General features: G+C 28.7%; 1 protein-coding gene and 1 pseudogene across 1 annotated transcript in view; one reads left to right on the forward strand and one right to left on the reverse strand.

The window, feature by feature from the left end:
- LOC132952764 (G-protein coupled receptor GRL101-like) overlaps positions 1-17,591 on the forward strand; it is a 75,922-nt gene that overhangs the window by 49,126 nt on the left and 9,205 nt on the right. The window contains exons 9-21 of the mRNA XM_061025184.1: positions 486-629; positions 10,315-10,557; positions 11,016-11,138; positions 11,784-11,912; positions 12,984-13,106; positions 13,180-13,294; positions 13,376-13,450; positions 13,520-13,663; positions 14,184-14,255; positions 14,326-14,397; positions 14,457-14,528; positions 14,616-14,687; positions 15,966-16,363. Coding sequence (XP_060881167.1) covers positions 486-629; positions 10,315-10,557; positions 11,016-11,138; positions 11,784-11,912; positions 12,984-13,106; positions 13,180-13,294; positions 13,376-13,450; positions 13,520-13,663; positions 14,184-14,255; positions 14,326-14,397; positions 14,457-14,528; positions 14,616-14,687; positions 15,966-16,363 — 1,782 coding nt within the window. The remainder of the gene's footprint in view (positions 1-485; positions 630-10,314; positions 10,558-11,015; positions 11,139-11,783; positions 11,913-12,983; positions 13,107-13,179; positions 13,295-13,375; positions 13,451-13,519; positions 13,664-14,183; positions 14,256-14,325; positions 14,398-14,456; positions 14,529-14,615; positions 14,688-15,965; positions 16,364-17,591) is intronic.
- LOC132952765 (52 kDa repressor of the inhibitor of the protein kinase-like) lies at positions 7,039-8,307 on the reverse strand (annotated as a pseudogene).

Here is a 17,591-nt window from a genome sequence, read left to right on the forward strand (position 1 = left end):
TGAAGATTAATTTCCATATTTTAGTAAAAACAAAAAGTTTAAATTCGAAAGAGAAAAATCAGAGATAAATAAATATTAACTATACAAATTCGAGATACTCAACACGTATACCAACTTACGTAAGTTCAAAGTTTCAACCCAATCTAATAATTTTTCTTTTTTCAAAAAATTATCAAAATATATACATACAGCTTAAGTGTTTAAAGCTTATATTTCATTATATTTTAATTTAAAAATGCTGCAGGCCAGACGTAATTTTTGATGGCCTTAAGAGTGGAATTATGGTAGGGAGTAGTTCATTGTAAAGCCATCAGTATATTCTAGGTTATGGTTTAACGAAATCTAATTTAACGAAACAGCGTGTTACATCTAAGCGGCAAACTTGTAAAATATAGCACGTTTAGATTGTCTTTATTATTTACCGTGGATTTAATAATAATTATTAAAACAAATTATAAGTTTGAATTATTGTATTTGATTTACAGATGTAATTGTGTGCACAACAGGATCAACGCTCAGTTGTTGGATGCCCGGGGGAAATCCTTCGCGTTGCATACGCCAAAAATATATTTGTGATGGGCAAAATGACTGCTTTAATGGATTTTCAATTTCAGACGAATTCGGCTGTGGTGAGTGATGACTGATGACATTTAGACTTTTAAGGGAGCTTCCGCCGATATAATTACAGTAATGAATGATTTTTTGGCAATCATTTTCTGGAGTACGGTGTATACCTAATGTCATGCAATACATCAATATACGATTTTTCACACTACGACTAATTTAACATGCCTATTAATTGTACTTAGTTTGTTTAGTTGGTGCCTATAGTTTTAGATATAATTTCCGAATAACCATACAAAATAATTTAAATGCATCAAATAATATAATATAATGAATTAGGTATTAGGTGTTACATTACATTTTATTTCTTCTTAATGAAATACTATATTTCAAGAATTGATATTTGAACTCATTGAAGTTTTAATTATAATAATGTAATATTAAACTTGATATTTTATCCATTATTATAATTTAATATTATGTGTTTTTAAAAAAAGAAATTCAATATTGATTGTAGTATTGTACACGTTTGTACTGAAATATAAACTATTATCATATACTTATTAAGTTAGTTCTAATGTTGATTATTTCTGCCTCGAAACTTATCAAATATTTAATGCGTATATGCAGACAAGCAGAATATTAAGGCATTCAGAAAAATTATTTAATCTGATCCATATTTAAAAACAATAATTGTGTCTATATTTATTTTGAAAAGTATACCTTTTGATATTAATTTATTATAATATCTTATGTATTCAAATTATTCAACTATGAAATGAGGAATTGTTTTTTAGATTTATATTACCTTAATAATGTAATATATTATTCTTGTATTAAGATTTTAAATGTTTAAACCCAAAATTCCAAATTTTATTGAATAAATATAAAAAAGTGGGTAAGTGGATGTCGCTCTGATGTACAGTAGGTTACAAGTGGGTCACTGTAATGAATGGTGTTAAATTTGAATTCAATGATATAATATCATTGTATAAGTAAAAACGATTCTGAGCGGAGACGGTGTGTCAGCCTATGATATTTCTAAGTATATTTGATGATATTAATGGGAATAAAGTTGGTAATTTATATATTTACCTATTTACATGGAACCTTGTTTTAAGTTTTCAATCCAACCATAATTATTAAATTTGAAATTTGATAAATTTTGGCAAAATTTGAACTTTAAATGTTTATAAAAAAAAGTTGTGCCTATGTATTTTTAATGTTTTTAATCATTGGAATCTTGTATTACAATTTAAATTCTTAGATTTAAAAAGAACAATTTTTATGAATCTTATTTTTACTCAAAATAATTTGCTAATTTTCGTGATTTTTCATTATTTTGTCAATTTTTGAACTTTAAATGCTTTTAAAAAAACTGTAACTAAGGATTTTTAATATTTTTCAAATGTCAACGTAACAATATAGTAGGAGCCTTGTATTAAATTTTCAAGTATTTTCACTCAAAAAATAAAGTTTTATTGACATTCATAAAAAAAAAACTAATAAAATTGGAAACTGAAAATGTCCCTAAACAGTTTAAAATAAATCAAAATATTTTGAAAATTTTATCGTGTAAAATGCAAATATAAACAACCAGTGCATTTTCCATGTATCTACGGTCATTTGTTTTAAAGTTACACCAAAAACCAGAGTCAATTTTGTCAAAAATCAATTTTGCGTAAAAATTCCCGTTTTTCCTTAATTTTTCTTTTGTTTTTCTTGGCGCTTTTGAAAATTACTAGGAATTTTAATTTTGACCTTCTTAATGCACCAACCATATTCACTTTCTAATCGAACAAGATACTGAAGTTAAAAATCGAAGAATTATTTCGACTACTTATCGTGTACACAGACACAAAAAACAATTGAAAAAAAAAAACACACATCATTGTAAAATCAATCGTTGCACTCAGAATCTAAAACTTTTATGAATTCTCAACTCAAAATAATTTGTTAATTTTCGTGATTTTTCGTATTTTATCAAGATTTGAACTTTAAATGCTTATAAATAAAAACTGTGACTAAGGATTTTTAATATTTTTCAATGTCATTGTAACAATATAGTAGGAACCTTGTATTAAATTTTAAAGCTTTTTACCCAACAAATAAAGTTATATTGACATTCATAGAAAAAAATACTAATAAAATTGGAATCAAAAAATGTTCCCAAACAGTTCAAAACAAATCAAAATATTTTGAAAATTGTATCGTGTATAGAAAATACAAATATAAATGACCAGTAAAAATGTCATGTATATACGTTCATTTGTTTTAAAGTTACAGCAAAAATCAAAATCAATTTTGCATAAAAATTCCCGTTTTCCTTAATTTTTATGTTGTTTTTCTCGGCGCTTTTGAAAACTATTGGAAATTTTGACCTCCCCTAGCTATGCACCAACAATATTCACTTTCCCATCGAACAAGATACTGAAGTTGAAAATCGAAGCATTATTTCGACTACTTATCATGTACACAGACATCACACAAAAAAAAACATTCATTGTTAAATCAATACATTCATCGTTTCACTCAGAATCTAAAATATACCAAGATAATTCTATAGACACACGTTATTTTAAATGAAAAAAGAGTTTAGTGAATAAATCAACTTCAAATCTATGCATAATATTATAGAGCTATTTTTCTATTTCACCCATTTGTTAAAAAGTTATTAGCTTTTTAAGACTGATATTATTATTATGTGTTTATGTTATGATATAAGAAACTGAATTCAGAGAATTTAGTCCGCTATTGAACAAATAAAGCCGTTATTATTATTTTGAGGAAAAAGGGAACGGCATAGTGCATGCCTACAATAGTCTTCTGTAGGGTTCTATCCCGCGCACAACCGTTTTTCTATATAATTTCGTAATTGCAGAACAACTAATAAATACCAAAACAATGGCATTGTCACGGGACCACTAAATTACATCGAAAAGGAATTTAAATTGTTTTTAATTTTTTATTAAAAATTCCTATAAAAAGCATTAAAAAACGGGCATGTATAGTTTCCTTTTTTATAATACCAGAATGATTGTTGGATAATTAATACATTTGTACTTTAAACGTTTAAAAAAAATCTGTCCAGCCAAGTTCTATGAATTTTACGCCAATATAGGCTTATGATTATATTGTATTATTGATGATTAATTTCATATTTAATGTTCAGATAATCAAAATTAAAATTGTAAATTTTCAAAATATTATATAAGATAGAAATATGGTGGACGACTTTAATTTATTTGTATTTAATATATGGTTGAACACCACCAGTTATTCCCACATAAATATAGAAATATATTATACATTTTTAAATTTTTAAAAAAACTTCAGGCCTTAGGGATATATTAAAAAAAAATGTTTTAAAAACCCTTCTCATTGAAAATTTATTATAATTTTGCTTTCACTCAGAACCTTGAATTACAGCTATCACAAAAAAAAATGTGTGTAATATTACTTTTAGTTATTTTAGATAATGATTTTTTTATCACGTACCTATAATATCTGATTCTTCTTTATTTTCCGAGTAAATAAATCGCATTGCCAGTAACTATTTCGAAAGAAATTTTGATTTTACACAGTGTTTTACATTGTTGGTCGATCAATAAACGGATTCAAATATTCAATGTATTTTAGCAGGAGAAAAAGAATCAAGATGTATACACTAAATGCATAATAGTGAGACATAATGCATTGTATATTATATTATATAGGTAGAAACTATAGAAAGGATAATAATAATAATAAAAAAAAAAACTGTATTAAATGAAAATAAAGACCAATTGAATAAGGTGGCTGTAAATGTTTACTTTGAATCATTTTAAGTTTAAATTTCCATTATTATCTCGTTTTTATTTATAAGTTCTGTGCAAGCCTATTTAAAGGAATATTAACAACAATGCGTTTTCAGATACCGTGTTCATCAATCAGAATGTCGACCAGGTATAAGAAAATATTTTTAAATCAGAATTTTTATTAGAACTTACAGTAAAAAAAATTGAGATGGAATATTTCCGCATCTTGTCTTATCTATAATTAATGTTATTCAATTATATTTTAATAGTTATAGGTGTATGAGTCCGTTTTTACCTGGATGTCTTATCGTGTAATAGGGGTATGGTTAGTTTCACAGCGTCACACGCAACGAGTGGAAGAGTCTGGGGTTGGTTTTTTATTCACTGAACATTAAGTCGGTTGCGACGCTTTCGCTGGAATTGATTTTAGTGAATCTCCGTGCTATAGTGATCCTTATTAATTATTAGTTATGACCTTTCACTTGTAATGGATATCTCTGGCTGTTAGATAACTGTAATAAATATAGCTCTGGTGTGGCTAAATCACGCGTTATAATACCATTTAGGGTGACGAGTTGTTCTTATTAGTTAGGGCTACAAACAAGTAAATAAATACATAATACATATTTTAATTCCTTATATTAATTAAGTAACAATACATTTTCCTTCTTAAATATTTAAAATTGTGAACTATTTTAAATTAATCATAGAAATGTATAGGTATGTAATGAAAATCAAACATAGTAATTTATTTATAATAATATATATTATAAAATGATTTAAAACTTATATAATGTCAGTTTATTTTATCTATTTATTATTTTATTGACAAAAGTAACAATTTAAATTATGTGTTTATCTATTCACCTAATATAATATACGTTATCAAGGCTCTGCAGCAATTTAATACGCTATTAAAATAAATATAATTTACGGTTATGGTGGATTACTGCAGTTATGATGAATAAAGAATGCAAATTAAGTATTGTCACCATAATACAACCATTACTTATTTAAGTTATGTTAAATTCAAGGTATGTTTGAAATGCAAAGCCCTTAGGAATTGTATTTTTTAAAGTAAATACAAACTTTTTAAAACACACACATGCACCCACAATTATATACGTTGAAGTGAAGTCGAGTGACTGGTCTTGATTAAATTCATACTATTCCATTCTGAATTCCAATATTGAATTATTTCTCCGGGGACAAAAGAATCAAACATTAATGTTTATATAAAATGTATTACATTAATACATTATAAACTTAATTAAAATAATAACGGGTGATCGCATTGAATTGAAATTATTTTCTGTTCGTTGCAACTGCTCTGGTAAAAGTGGTACACTAATCGGCAGCATATGTTTACTTAACTGCTCAGCTCAATAAAATAGAACACTAGGAATTTTTTGTCCTTTGATAATGTCATGAATTCAAGATATTTTTGATATTAAATCCGTGTTTGGCTTAGTTTAACGGAAAAAAAATGTTTTAATAATGAGCCATCCTATTTTAATGAATACACTTTCTCATCAAAAATAAAAATATAATGAGAAAACTATATTTAGTATAGATTAATATTAAATAAAAGCTTGTATTATCATGCCAACGCAAACATGACTGATGATCTTTTCAAAGAAAAAAAAATGCTATTGTATTGCGTTCAAAAATTATATCATAAAGCAACAACAAAATGATTTATTGTAAATTATAAGTTAGCAAAACATAAAAAATTGTACCATCACAAAAGCATTGTTGTTATTAGCGAGAGAAAATGAATCAATTATTATACGAAGTTCTTAAATAGAAAGTTAAATGTCCCAATAGTTATCCATGTTTTTCATTGTAAATATTATTAATTTTAATCTTGGAGTATATAGTATTGTATTTTTGTGGAAAATATAAATAAAATCCTTTGTTCAAATCATACTATTATAATTAGGTTAGGTTTACACGTATGTTTCCCCAGCTACCCAAAATCGACTTTTTGCAAATTTTTTTTTTGCTATTATTAAGTACGTAATTAGTTTGAATTCGTTCACCCCTACTCAGGATTCGTTTGACATCGGTTCACCGGGTAAATCGATTTTCTGTAGGCGACCTGGAGAAACGTACGTCAAGTATACGAATAGCTGCTTGCTTCTCAATCATTGGGCACTCAATAAACTTTTATTATCAGAACATATTGTGCATTATGTTCATAATTTATAACTGTACGTAACAATATCTATATAACAATGTACCTTGATTAGCTACATAAAATAAATTCAGATGACGTAGGTTACGTAGGTGCCATCGTAGAATACAGATACATACATATTTATTAAAAAAAGATATATTTATATTTTATAAATTAAAAATACTTGCAGGTAAATAGTACTTATATACAATAATACAATATTATAAGCTAATATAATATATTATTATTGCATATATTTTGGTTTATCGTGACCTAAAAACCTACATCACAAATTGAACCATTGAATATATTTTTTTGTGTGTAGGACGGTATGAGTATAGGCAGTGGCGTATTTTCAATAATTTTTTGGGGGGGGTTTTAAAATTTTAAAAAGTCATAATATGATAAATCTTACTTGTTTCATCTTACTTTGAAACAAGAAATAACAAGAGATAGAATGAATACAAACAATATAATTTTAAAACTGAAAAAATGTCACAATTTTAGTAAAATTAATTTTCAGGATAATTACATCAATTAGAATATCAGTTAATTTGTCAAATAAAATAATAAAATAATTTAAATACAATGTCATCTTTAACTTTACATGTTTCTTCATTTTAAATTTTAAATTGAAAAGGGTAAACGTGTTTTCTTTTTCGCCAGTTCTTCAATTACCTCTGTTGGTGTAATTTTATCTTTTGAATTTATAGATAACATAGCTAACCCGTTTAGTCTTCCCTAAAATAAAAAAAAAATATAGATAATTATTATACTGTTATCTAATTATTTATACTCATACTTTATAAATAAATAAATAGGTACCTACCTCTGAAATAGAATTTCTAAGATAAGTTTTTATCCTCTTCAAGTTTGAAAAAGTTCTCTCATTTGACGAAGAAGAGACCGGGAGTGTAGCCAAAATTTGGAGAAGTTTAAAAATGTTTGGGTAAATAGATATATTACATAAAGTTAAAGCCTCCAAAGCATTTTTTGGTTTATGATTTGTTTGCATAAGTTTTCTTTGCCATAACTTATATTCTGATTCAAATATTATGTTAGAAGATCCGTTTTCCTGTAAATCTTCAATATATTTATCTGAAAGATTCTTAAAGTCTTCGAGGTGACCGTTTTCTTGAAACAAAGAGTCAAAATTCGACAAAGTTACTTGATGGTTTATGAACCTATTGTCTAACTCACTAATAAATTTGTCCAATTAAGGAATAAATATTGATGCTCTGTAAAATTGCTCTGGTGAACTTGCTGGAACATTATTTCTATGAATTTGTCTGTTTGAAAGTCTAGGCATTTTAATTTCAATATCAAAACTTTCAGCTAATATTTTTACTTGTCCAAATATATCTTTAAAAACTTCTTCAGCATTTTTTCTGAGATCTTGTAACTCCTGTTTAGTATCATTGGCTAGTATTACTGCTACTTTTAAGTCAATATTTGGATTTTGTAATAATTTTGATAGAGGTAATCCTATACTAAATCCTTTATTTAACACGAACAGAGATACCAAAAATTCTAAATTTAATACAGCGTTTCTAAGAATCCTTGCTTTACCCGATGTTTCACTATCAACCCATTCAGATATTATTTCTAATGATTCAATAACGTGATTATAAAGCTCTATAAAATCATTAACTGCATGAAATCTTTCGATCCATCTTGTTTCGCAACTTCTTTTTAATGTTTTTTTTGATGATATCTCGGAAGAACTTTCAATTTGATGATGTAAAACAGATTTTCTTTTTGGATAAATGAAAAAGTCACGGACTTTACCTAAAGTTGATAAGCAATCTCTTAATTCTGCTGCACTACACGATTTAGAAACTGCCAGGTTTAATGAATCTGCTGAGCAATGTACGTACATTGCCAATGGGTGTATTTTTTTTATGTGTGCTTGAACTCCATTTAATTTACCTGACATGGATGCTGCTCCATCATATCCTTGGCCTCTTAAGTACTTAGTATCTATGCCATATTTTTGAAGATTATCAATAATTAGTTTTGCCAATCCCTTTCCCGTCACGTCAAATGTTGGCACAAATTGTAAAAATTCTTCGCGGAGTTCAAGATGGTTTATTTCAACATACCTTACACATAGAGACACTTGTTCTACCCCCGACACATCTGCTGTTTCGTCTGCTAAAATAGAAAAGCATTTTGATGCATTAACCCTTGAAACTATTTTATCAAGCAATTAAACCATTTAAAGAAAACCATTTAAATTGAAATTTTAAAAATCTTAGTGTTTTTTCTTTTCCAACAATAACTGTTTTTGTAGGAAAAGAAAAATTTTCATCGGGCATCCAGGTTTTATTTAATACTTCTTGTATTTCATTTTGTGTTAAAACTTTTTTTATGTAATTAAAAATATCACGGGTACTATAATTGACCGAAGAAGTACTATGTTCAGCAGATTCATGAACCAACGAATCAGTATTATTTGACGAATGTTCAATATTTTCTTGGGGAGTTGAAATTGACGTAGATGACGGAGATTTGAAAAATGACTGTATATTTAATGGTTTTTTGGAAGACATTTTTTGAAATAGTGAGATAGTCAAATAATTCTTATGGATTCAATTTTAAATTAATTTAAAATGATAATAAAATTGTTTGTAAATGAACACATAAAAACATGCAGTTAAGTACACAAGTATTGAAGTATCCAGATACAGACTACAGTATAAATATTAAAATAAAATAGTATAACTAATATTATAACTTGATTTATGTATATCAAAATTACTTCTGAATATTACAATACTGAACGAGATCTGATGCAACAACGACAACGACAGCAAAAGAACAAGAAATGAAAATAATGCAACGAAAAGATACTATTCAGTACGAGCTTGCACACACGGGCGGCGACAAGCGTTTAGGTCCTATCTGTCAATCGATTCTGGGTAACACAAATTGCAATTAAGATAACGCAGCGATATTCCACACCAAAATAACCCAACGGTTTTAGTCGTTTTAGATAGCTATATTATAGACAGTCTATCTACTCTATCTACATCGTTAAATTATTAGAAAACCCGTAATAAAATATTTATTTAACATTTAGTAACTTTTTTTTTTGTTCTGGGGGGGGTTTGAACCCGAAAACCCCCCCCGTAAATACGCCACTGAGTATAGGTACTTTGAAAAGAAATCTAAAAAGACTGATCTGATTTTGACATAGGTACCTAGCTTAAACCTAACCTACCCCTAGCTATCTACTGTTATCGACACAATACATTATTTAACACGATTTATCAATGTGTTTTTGTGGTTGGTTTGTAAACAATAAATTGTTAAACAGATTGACAATTAATCTATATTAGCGCTATACGTTGAACATGAGATAGAATAAAAATAAAATATTATTGCATAATATGTCGTACCTACATGGAATTGATGGTTTTTTCATGTTTTTTTCGAATTTATTTACCTACTAAAGATGAGTCGTGTAACCGTTTAGTCGGCACAGCAGTAATTTATCATTTTGTTTATTGACTACCTACCGTAATGATTTATCAAAAAAAAAAAAAAAAAACAATTACAAATTTAACGTATTTAACTTTCATAATAGTACGTTTATTTTAGGTATGAAAAATGTATTTATTTTTACATTGTATCACGTATTCACGACATATTTAATTATTTTATACATTTCACAAACTAATTTTACTGTTTAATGTGTTCAAGTCACTTAAGTGTAGCGTGATCAAATTAAAACTGATAAAAATAAAAGTAATAAGTATCAATTTTTCACAGAAAAGCCAAATTCGCATTTAAACGACGAATTTTTCCGGTGCCAGGACGGCAGGTGGTTGCCGTTTAAACACCGTTGTAACTTCAAAGCGGAATGTTTAGACGGTGACGATGAAATGGATTGCGAAGTTTCGTTACCCTGTGGTGAAGAACAGTTCAGGTGTGCTAGTGGCGAATGTGTGAAATCCGAAAACCGCTGCGACGGCCGTACCGACTGTTGGGATAAGAGTGACGAAATTGGATGCGGTAAGTAACTACTGTGGGCACAAGTCATAAATTATAAAATACTTTACACGTACGAGACCACACTACATAGGGGTTGAGTAATGTGTCACTAGATTTGGTAGAGATGTAAATATATTTTGAGGATAAATGTTAGATTTCAAAGTTAATAACGCGTGCTATAGATATCGTAATTATATACTCTAAGTTAAAATGCTTGAATTGGGGGTGAGGGACGAAGTAACTCTTCTTTTAAAAATATTTTAGCGGATTCCTTTTAATTATAACCTTATTAATAAAAAATTTAACATTTTTTATATTCTTGTATATCCCTCATCCGGTTTTTTCCAATTCAAGCGCTGAATTTTAAATAGTGCGTATTTTTAAATTTATAATATTATATGTATATTTAATCATCGGTGTAAATTTACACAACACTTCCGTTAATAATACAGTGGTGTATTATTTATTAATGATTTTAGCGTCCGTACCGTGTCCCGGCGAAAACTGGTCGAGGTGCAAGATTGGCAAACAGTGCGTGCCAATGGAAAAATGGTGTGATTATAGGGTCGACTGTATGGACGGTTCTGATGAGAAAAACTGCGGTAAACTTTCATTTCGTACGAATTTACTTAGAAAATATTGAAAAAAATTAGTAAATTAGAACTAAATACCACTGTGACACTGTGTAATACTATAATATTGTCGATGATTAATTCTTAGTTAATATTATGTTATTATGTTTTATATTTATTTATTTATGAAATACAAGATTGCGCCTAATAGATCGATAATGTACAGTGGCTTCTATTAAAACAAACATATACAAAAAATAACTTAACATAACATATTTATCCAAGTCTGATTTTCATTAAATTCGTTTGGAACAAAAATATTATATGGTGAAACGTTGGTACAATTTAATTTATGAATCATTAAGTTGTTGACTTTTGAAATTAAAATTCTATATACTTTTGTTGTATTTACTCATTATTTTTATTGTTTATGGTAGTATACAATGAAACTGTGTTTTTTGATCGTAAAACTAACATTTGTATTTTATTATTATGTCTAAATTATACATATATTGTACAATTTTAACAATTAAAAATCAAAAAACAGTTTTCATTAAATTGAAAATTGTTGTTGTTAATCTTGTACACACTTTTGGACACTTAATAACGTTTATCTTATTTTTTTAGCATATATAGAGCATATATAATTTAAAAAAAATCCTTTTTTTGTGACAGATTATAGGTTATGCAAAGCTGACGAGTTCCGATGTGATAGTGGTCAATGTATTCCTTTAGAGTATAAATGTAAAAAATATCGAGAAGAACAAATGGGTTGTGTAGACAAGTCGCACCTAAGAAATTGCGGTATGTTAAATGTAAATCTAGCTAATAACATAACCACAGCTAATAATTATTACGTTTTGGACTAGGTAGAATTTATATTTTATTAAATAAGTGCAAGACGAACATTTATTGGAGTTGAAGTACAGAGTTAATTTTGTTGTTGTTAGGTTTTTTTTTTATTGGTCATTAATTAATTTGGCTTCAACGACTAGGACAATAACAATATTAACACTACTTTCTTATAAAATTAAAGATATTAAAATGTTGTGTTTAAGTAATAAGAAATTAAAATCAAATTTGAGTATATATAATTACATATGATATGATAATAATAACAATAATAATAGTAAAATAGTTATAGAACAATTATAATATAAATTGAATACATTAAAAAATAATAATATATAGTTATCTATAATTCATAGGTAAGTATTTACTTATTTATTTATTTGGGTTTACTTAATGAACCACGAATAGTATTATTTTCATTCTCCGAATCAAGAAAAAACGTTCGGCAATAAGACGACTTATTTTGAGTTTTTCTCTGTGTTCTTCAAATTGTCGTCATTCGTTAAACATGCAATATTGATCACCATAGAATGGTGCACTGATGCAGTGGTGTCACATGATTGACATTAAGGAGGGTAGCTCTTTGCCACCAAGAATCCATGTGTTAGTCAGGTATGCCCAATTTTTTTTTATAAACTGATAAACTGTGATTTGTTTATTTTTTTCTTATTGAAGTATACTAAAAAACAGACTAGGAGTGATTATCAATATTTAATGTATAACAAATATAAACTAATCACCCGTTTGGAATTTAACGAGGACGTTTTAAATTTGTAATGATTCTTTTACTCAAATTGTTGTTACATAATCAAGTGAATTTGAATATCTAGGTATTTCTAATGATAACAAATACATTTAATTTACTTTTACAGAAGAATCTCAACAACTTGAAGTAAATAGAGACAAAATATTCAAATTAAAACGAATTTTGATTCATTGAGTTTCAAGTTGTCGAGATTGTATAGTGTATAGGTATCATTGTTTTGTAAACAAAGGTTGATTTTGGTTTGTACGGTATCTTAGTCGATTCTAAATGTGCTGAAAATGAATTCAAATGTCATCGGGGGCCTTGTATTCATCAGTCTATGGTGTGCGACGGGCAATTGGATTGTGATTTGACTTGGGACGACGAAGACAATAATTGTTGTAAGATTTCGATACAATTGCAATGTGTATTGAATAGTAAATATATTGAATTCATCATGACAATGGATTTCAGATTTCATGTGCTCGGATATAGCATCTGGCTGCCAGTGCCAAGATGTCCATATAAATTGTACCGGTCATGGTCTTGATCAATTTCCATACGACGTCGAAAAAGAAATCACCTTTTTGTAAGTACATATTCGATAAAATATTAAAATGCAACACGGTAGTGAAAAATAAAACAATATAATCATCTTTAATATTTATAGTCATTTGGGCGGTAATAATTTTTTCGAGGGCCTTCATGAAAATACATTTGAACATTTGGATCGCTTGGTTTATTTGTAAGTGAATATTGATTTGATGTATAGAAATATTTTAACATAACGCGAGTAAACATTTTAATTTTATAGAGACCTGATGAATAACTCAATAAAACATTTGGAGCCATTAGTGTTTTCCACGCTTTGGCGTTTGAAAACATTGAACTTACAAAATAATGAAATAACAATTTTGCGAAATTGTTCGTTTTTGGGACTCGGTCAGCTGACGGGATTGTGAGATTAATTAATTATTTATTAGAGCATTTTGATAAAACATTGTTCGGTTAGCCCAGCATCGCTAACCTAGATAATAGACGAAAACTAATGTTGCTTTACCCGTTTTGTATAATTATAATAATTAACAAACTTAAAATGAATTATATTACACATAACTTTATATTAAGTTTAATGTTTTAACTATCATTAATATAATTAAAATTAAGCACTCAAAGTTTATTTTAAACAAAATAAAACTGTTTGAGTTCTATTTTATTAATTATTGTTTATGTGGTTAGTGTATTGTGTAATAATCGTATTTCACGTATTATTTACCACGAGTGTTATTTTTAAAACACTAAAAGTTGAATAACCTGTAAATAGTAATGACCTATCTTTAATAAAACAGACACCCGAGGGAAATAAAAGCGTTATTGAGAATGTGACTATCATTAATAATTGAGGAATATGTTTCGTAAACAGCTAGAGGTTTTACTGGTTTTAATATAAAGTAACTCGGTACACCATATGTTTTTAGACACTTACAAGGGAACAATATCTACAAGTTGAGCTCAATGGCATTTCAGGGTCTATCTTCTTTGATTACACTGTGAGTACCTCCTACCTATTGGAAATCCATTTTACAGCTAAATAAATAATGCAGTTTTGATGTAATACAGTGACTTGAGCCATCAGAACATTACGGATATAGAATCGGAGGCTTTCGTTGGTCTTCGATCGTTAAAAAGTTTGTTAGTATCTAAATTCGTTGTTTTTATTTGGTGGATTCACCAGTAATTTGTTATTTTAGAGACCTATCACATAACTCGCTCACTCATATACGGGACGGCACGTTTCGCGGGATGCCCCAAGTTGTATTTTTGTGAGTATAATATTATTTACTGCCAAACTTTATATTTCCAACATGAAACTTAATTCTTAACTAAAAGCTTTTATATTTGTTGTACAGAAACCTTAAGAATAATCAATTGAGAGTCATAGACAAGAACGTTTTTTTCACCATGCCGTTACTCGAAACACTGTGAGTCAATAAAGCGGCGTTTCTGTATAATTTTGTTGTTTAATAATAATAATAATAATAACAATAACAATGGTACCTAATAAAATAACAATTGTTTAATTATTCTAAAGACCAGAAACGAACAGCTTATTAACTTTAACAAACAAATAGAAAATAAAATAGAAGAATCATAAAAATATTATTTGACGAAATTGGACGTCCTACATTATTGTCACGTTATTATCCGCATTACGCAATGATTCATAAAAAAATGTGATCATAAAAGTATAACAAGTTATTCACGTCGAGTCTAATACTTTTAAATGTGTAAAGTGATGAGTATATATATTATGTAAGTTAAAACTCAGGATAAAAAAAATGTATAGGTATCCTCTAATACTTTGAGGATATCATAATATTATATTATTATTATATGAGTTATTTCACACGAGTCTCATATTCATTGGATTGCCAGTGCTGAAGGGCCATAATTCAAACATTTTGAATTTTAATATATTAGTTGTTTAGTATACCTACGAATTCACATTTGCCTCTTTTTTTATGGTGACACTATTTAGTATTTTTTTTTATAACAAACCGTGAAATCATCAATTATTAAACTTTTGCATCGAGATCAAGGCTGGATATAATATACCGTATATATATAGACCTGCGATGTTATATCGTCTATAAATATCGATATATACATTGAAATATAGCCATTATCAAAAATAATATTTTTAAGACAGATGGTCTTGTTTTATTAACTAAGTAAAATAATATAAATAATCAGTTCCAGACAAATGGTTGAATGAATTATTTTAGCTTTTATCACGTTGAATAATTGTTTTAACTAAATATTTTATCACAATGCGTGTATTACGGTAATACGGTGTGAAATATTATGATGATTAATGATTATAATGAATATTATACATGATAATATAAAGAGAGTATCGACAAAATATATTATAGCGCAATAAGGCGGTCATATCTCTAAATATTCTAGAAAAAAGTAAAATACATTTAAAAAAAAAGACCGTTATTGTAAGTATTCGTAGGAAAAAGAAAAATATTTTTGTAAAGTACATCAATTTTCAAAAATATATTTCCAAGCACAATAATATTTTGAATTCAAAGTAACATACTTGCTAGTTGCTGTCAACGGAAATAATACCAACAACTTAAAAAATCACCCTCCTGAATAAATTGCATATTTTGAGTTAGTTACTTTTGCACCGGCAGTAGGTACTTATATAGTATACACACCCATAATAATAGCTTACGGCACGCATGCAGGTTTACCGACGAGTTTCGTTTCTGCTGCTTGGCCCGGTACGTGAAACAGTGCGAACCGCTGCCCGACGAGTTCAGCTCGTGTGAGGATCTGATGTCCAATATCGTGTTGCGGGTGTGCATTTGGATACTGGCCGTGGTCGCGATCACCGCCAACCTGTTGGTGATCGTGTTCCGGGCCAAGTACAAGCACACCAACCAGGTGCACTCATTCCTTATCGTCAACTTGGCGTTGGGTGACTTTCTGATGGGCTCGTATCTGCTGGTGATCGCCGTGGTTGACTGGTACTACCGCGGCGTGTACTTTATCCACGACTCGGACTGGCGACGGAGTTCCATGTGCAACGTGGCTGGTTTTATAAGCACGTTTTCCAGCGAGCTGTCCGTGTTCACGTTAACCGGTAAGCGTAGCATTATTATAAAATACAATAATATACATATTCATTATATTATTTTCTATCAGTGGCGTATTTGAGGGAGGGGGCAGTGGGGGCGAATTCCTTCCCCCATGACTTGAAGAATAATTGGTTTTTATATAGGTGTAATAATTAGGTACGATGATGTAAGGGAAAAATGAATTTTTTTATTTGGTACTATATATGTTTTCATATTATAATAGCTGACAAGAATTTCTAATAATTTTTTTTCCATGACATTTTGTATGTGCTGCGGATGGGCGTTTGCTTCGGAGCAGTAAAATCTTATCACATAAACAGTCACATACTAGCATAAGTGCATAACTGATTTACATTATCAGTGTTATCACTTATCACCCGGATTAAAGATGTTTTACTATATAAATATTATCTTAATTTATAATAAGTTGTCTAACCGCATAAATCTCCTTTGAAATTGAATATTTAGCATTATTTCTGCCATCACTCATCAGACGCAAAATTAAAAATAAAAACATTTCATGGTAAGATCAATAGAGTAGAATATAAACTTGTGTAGAATAGTCCCCCTCCTCCCATAAAACTAAATAAAATACGTCACGGTTGTCTACACAGTATACTATTATATTATAAAGCCCGAGAGTTTGGGTAATTGTGTGTTAGAACGCGCCAATCTATTCTCAGAAACTAGGTACCGAGAAACTGATTTCAATAAAAGTTATATCAATAGATTCTTTGAGACTCGGGGGTGATTTAAGTATACATTTTCAACCCCTATATAGCTAAGTTATTATAGAAACTGGTTCACACGAGAATCTAGTTTTGGCTCATAAAAATCGAATAATTTTTTTTTAAACCGAACCACAACCACGTTACTATGGGATTTTTCAAATAATAAATATATTGATCGCTACTCTTAAATATGTACAATTAAAGGCAATGTCCTTATGTGCGTAGGTTATAGATTTAAAAGCTATACTTGACGAAATTTTCAAAGATTGTTTGTGAGATATCACGAAAGTTTAGAAAATAGTTTGAACCACGTTTGGAAATATACTGATTGCTATATCCGATCCACAACAGATCCGGCGAATTCCTCATCTCGGTCGAATTAGTTAATAAACCTAGGTACACCGATGCCGATTTTTGTCCGTGAACTGAGGTATACTAAAACCGAGATACATCAATATAGCATTTATGTTTGTTAATCTTTTGCTGTTCTTATTAGGGTTAT

This window comes from Metopolophium dirhodum, chromosome 9 (assembly GCF_019925205.1).
Source record: "Metopolophium dirhodum isolate CAU chromosome 9, ASM1992520v1, whole genome shotgun sequence".
Classification (NCBI taxonomy): Eukaryota; Metazoa; Arthropoda; class Insecta; order Hemiptera; family Aphididae; genus Metopolophium; species Metopolophium dirhodum.